At 33.6% G+C, this 4,049-nt stretch overlaps 1 protein-coding gene across 1 annotated transcript in view; it reads right to left on the minus strand.

The window, feature by feature from the left end:
* Window positions 1-4,049, minus strand: part of LRBA (LPS responsive beige-like anchor protein) — a 1,065,192-nt gene that overhangs the window by 782,040 nt on the left and 279,103 nt on the right. The window contains 2 exon segments of the mRNA XM_042782393.1: window positions 2,982-3,089; window positions 3,614-3,741. Of these exon segments, the coding sequence (XP_042638327.1) occupies window positions 2,982-3,089; window positions 3,614-3,741 (236 nt within the window).

Below are 4,049 nucleotides of genomic sequence, written 5' to 3' on the forward strand. Positions count from 1 at the left end.
CCCTTCAGGTCTGGAATTGAACCCACTCCTGTAGCGTCCAGCCAAACAAAAGACAGGCATATGAGCTGAAGACTTACATTAGGTAGATACACTCCTTGGAGAGATCAATCATGGGAGAATATAAGGGCTGAGTATGCACAGGGAGATAGCTTGAGGGCAGAAGTGCAGGGGAGGGAAGGACACAGGGAAGAGGTGGGTATGGGGAGGAGGTTGGAGGAGAACTATTGCATTGTGGGAGATTAGTCAATGTCATAAGACAAAGTATATGTGAACTGTTGTATGGAAGATGAATTTTCTCTGTAAACTTTCACCCAAATCACAATAAAATTTGTAAAACAAAACAAAACACTGTTGTCAAGTAGAGAAATAAATGAAAACTAATGATATAAATGATTTAAAAAAAAAATAATTAACTAGTATCAGATTTGGATACAATCAATGTTAGATGAAGTAATGTAGACTTAACCTAAACATTTCACTTGATGCAATTATGAGACATAATTGTAATCTGATGAAAATCTATGGTAATGTTTTGAATATATGGGTAAGAATGTCTTAGTCTAGGTAGAAAAGATAAATATACATTGTCCCTTTACTCTAGTCATGCCTGTGTTCCTCTGGCACAATTCTGCCATCTACAACATTACCTGCTGCTAATAATATCAACTCTAAAAATTCAGGCAAATAATCTATTTGTTTTGTTTCTTTTTTACCTATTTGGTTTTAATTTCTTAATCTGTACTAAATTATTTATGTCTATCTAAATCGTGTTTTAGCCCATTGATTTGTTCTGTTTCCTAACTACAGTATGACATTTATAGTGTACACTTCATTTGTGACCACAAATGACAAATACTCCACAGGGCCGTATGTCTCAGTCCTAGCTCCTGACATATACTGTGGCTGTCATTTATTGAACACTTACTGTGAACCAGGCCCTGTGCTATATACTTCATACACAGTCATTAACTCAATTGCACAACATGAGCCTCAGAAATTTAAGTAAATATAAGTGAAAAGGCAAATCTGAACCCAGATTAGAATGATTAAAAACTTTATTTCTTAGGCTCAGGGTAATAATACTTTTCTTCAGGGTAGTATGTTTCCTTTTTCATTAAAATTTGCTTATGCTAGAAGAAGCTAAACTCTAGGATTAATTATAAGAATATAGTTTTTTGTTTTCTCTTTTCTAAAACTCCCATAAAATGATTATTTAATATTTATATTCATAAAATATTTAAAACTATTTATTACTTTCAAAAGTAACATGGTAGACTCACCCAAATCACAATAAAATTAAATAAATAAATAAAGTGACATGGTAGACAAATGAGATACTTTGATTCTGTCGACAAGTACTGTGTTATAACAACAGGTTGGAAAAGTCCACAGAAGCCAGATTATATAGCCAGTGTGAGGAGTCTGGATGTCATTTTAAGTGTTATGGGAAGCCACCAGAAAGTTTTAAAGCAAAAGAGTAACATCATCTACTCTAGATTTTTAAAGATTATTTTAGGAAATACAAAGTTATAGGGTGATAGACTCAGCACTGCCAGAGAGAGAGAAAAACAGTAACCTTTGGTCCCAAAATGGACCATGATGAGCAGGGTCAGAGAGCTCTAAAAAGGAAAAAAAGATGATAGATTCTGAATGTAATAATAATGGCTAACAAAAACCAGCAAATTGAAATATAGGGAGATAGTACAGTCTATTGGTTAAAATTAAAATATCAAGAATCAGATTCCCTAGTTCTTTTATTTACTTCCATCTTTTTAAGTTCCATGATCTTGAGCAAATTACTTAACCTAATATTACTATTTTCCACATTGGGTTATTATGACATTATTGAATGAGGTAATAGATATAGTGTTTTCATCACTGTGCTTAATAGGTAGTAAGTATTCAAAAATTATCAGTGCTTATACTCTAAATTCTGTAAGTATATAAAAACTTAGTGAAGAATCATAGAAGTCTAAAGCATAACAGACAAGAGGAGGGACAATGAAAAACTGAGGTTTTCAAGTTAACAAGAAATTGTTACGTAATACAGAATTGGATTATCCAGTACCATGCTTAATATCTAAGGAACCATGGTAGTACAGTGGTTAAAGCAGCTGAGCTGCTAACCAAAAGGTTGGTAGTTTGAATCTACCAGCTGCACCATGGGAGAACAATGTGGTAGTCTGATGCCGTAAATATTTACAGCCTTAGAAATCTTATGGGGCCGTTCTGCCCTGTTTTACAGGGTCGCTACAAGTTTCAATAGACTAAATGGCAGTAGGTTTGGTTTGGGTGCTTAATATCTAGTCAGTGTTCAAAAAATATTAACTAATACTACTACATATCCTGGCAAGTGGAATCAACCATGATTTTAATTCTCACCTCTATTCCCTCCCATGTGACTTAAATTTTTTTCATGAAACAGCCATATTCTTTATTAAAATTAGCTAAAACAAAACTCTCATCTAAAATAGTAAGTAATATCATACTGAGAGGAATAATTCATATTAATGCACCTTTGAAGGAAAACTAGACTATATTCAGTATAATAATATGACATTCAGAAGTTGAATATTATATTACATTCAGAACATGGATTCTGGAGTTATACAGATAGATTTTGAACCTGGCTCCGTCATTCAGTAGTTTCATTAACTTTGACAAGTCACTCAAGCTCTCTGCTCCTCTGATTTCTCATCTATAAAATGGAAATTACATAAGTACACAACTCAAGAAGTTGTTGTATTTAATAAGTACATGAAAAGCACTTGCAGTGCTTAGTATATAACAATGTACCATCTTTTGATTATCATTACCCTGACAGACTATTTAGATAGACAATCCTTTCCAACAATCTAACATTCTAAACTCATTCTTAAGAAAATTCATCTCTAGGCCTTTCTAGCCCTACTAAATACTTTGATATCAGAAAGAAATATGTATCAACTGACAGAGTATTTGAAAAAACTACTGTAACTTACTATGTCTCTGAAGACAACTGCTCTAAGCCGATTAATATCCATGTCTTGTAGGAGTCTGTCAAGATCTCTTACTGGAGATATACCACCAGTTATGATGTCCACAGGACTCTATTTAAGACAAAAAAAATATATATACAAACATCAATATTGTTTTTTAAAGATAAACACAGTATTCTAAGACCCAGAAAAGCAAGTCTACAATATTTCTTTTCCCAGTTTCCTTTCTTCCCCCTACATTTTTCTGTGTGTATGTGTGTGTGTGTGTGTGTGTACGGGGGAACACAAGAGGAGGTAGGCATAGGGAAAGTATAGAAGAGAACCCTGCAAGAAAAAGCAAGCAGTATGCTACCTCACCAAGTACATGAAATACAAATTGACATTATCTGAAGGAAAAGAAATCATAGGAAAAAGAAAAGTAAACATTTAGAAAAGCGGACAAGATTAAGTATAATCAAATCTTTATTGTATATTTAAACACAAATATTTGAATGTTATATCCACAGCTTAAAATAACTATGTTGGGAAATCTGTCAGATTTATTTAACTTTAAGTTGAAATGAACAAATAAATTTAAGATATCAATCATAAAATAAATGTTTGCTTTTTTAAAATCAGTTATTCTGTATTCTTACCTTTGCTGCAGATTTCCCCATGGGAATCAGACTATATGTTATCCTCTGGCCTTTTGCTGTATCTCCTCTAGTTTTCAGTTGTGAATGTTGTTGACATTCTAAGCAATTCCTTACTGCCACTGCACAAACTATATTTTATGGAAAAGATTGGGCAATAAGAGAAAATTATGTTTAAGAATATGGAATTGAAAAAATTTCCTATATAATACAATGTACCTAAGACTTTATTGCAAATAGATTACCTTCCTATTGCTAAAATATCTCCTGGATTTTGTTGTTGTTGTTGTTGTTGTTGTTAAGTGCCGTCAAGTCGTTTCCGACTCATAGCGACCCCACGCACAGCAGAACGAAACACTGCCCGATCCCGCGCCAGCCCCACAATCCCTGCTATACTTGAGCCCATCATCGCAGCCACCATATCAATCCATCTCCTTGA

The sequence above is a fragment of the Orycteropus afer genome, unplaced genomic scaffold (genome assembly GCF_000298275.1).
Source record: "Orycteropus afer afer isolate SDZICR_OR568_19922 unplaced genomic scaffold, OryAfe1.0 scaffold00297, whole genome shotgun sequence".
NCBI classification, from domain to species: Eukaryota; Metazoa; Chordata; class Mammalia; order Tubulidentata; family Orycteropodidae; genus Orycteropus; species Orycteropus afer.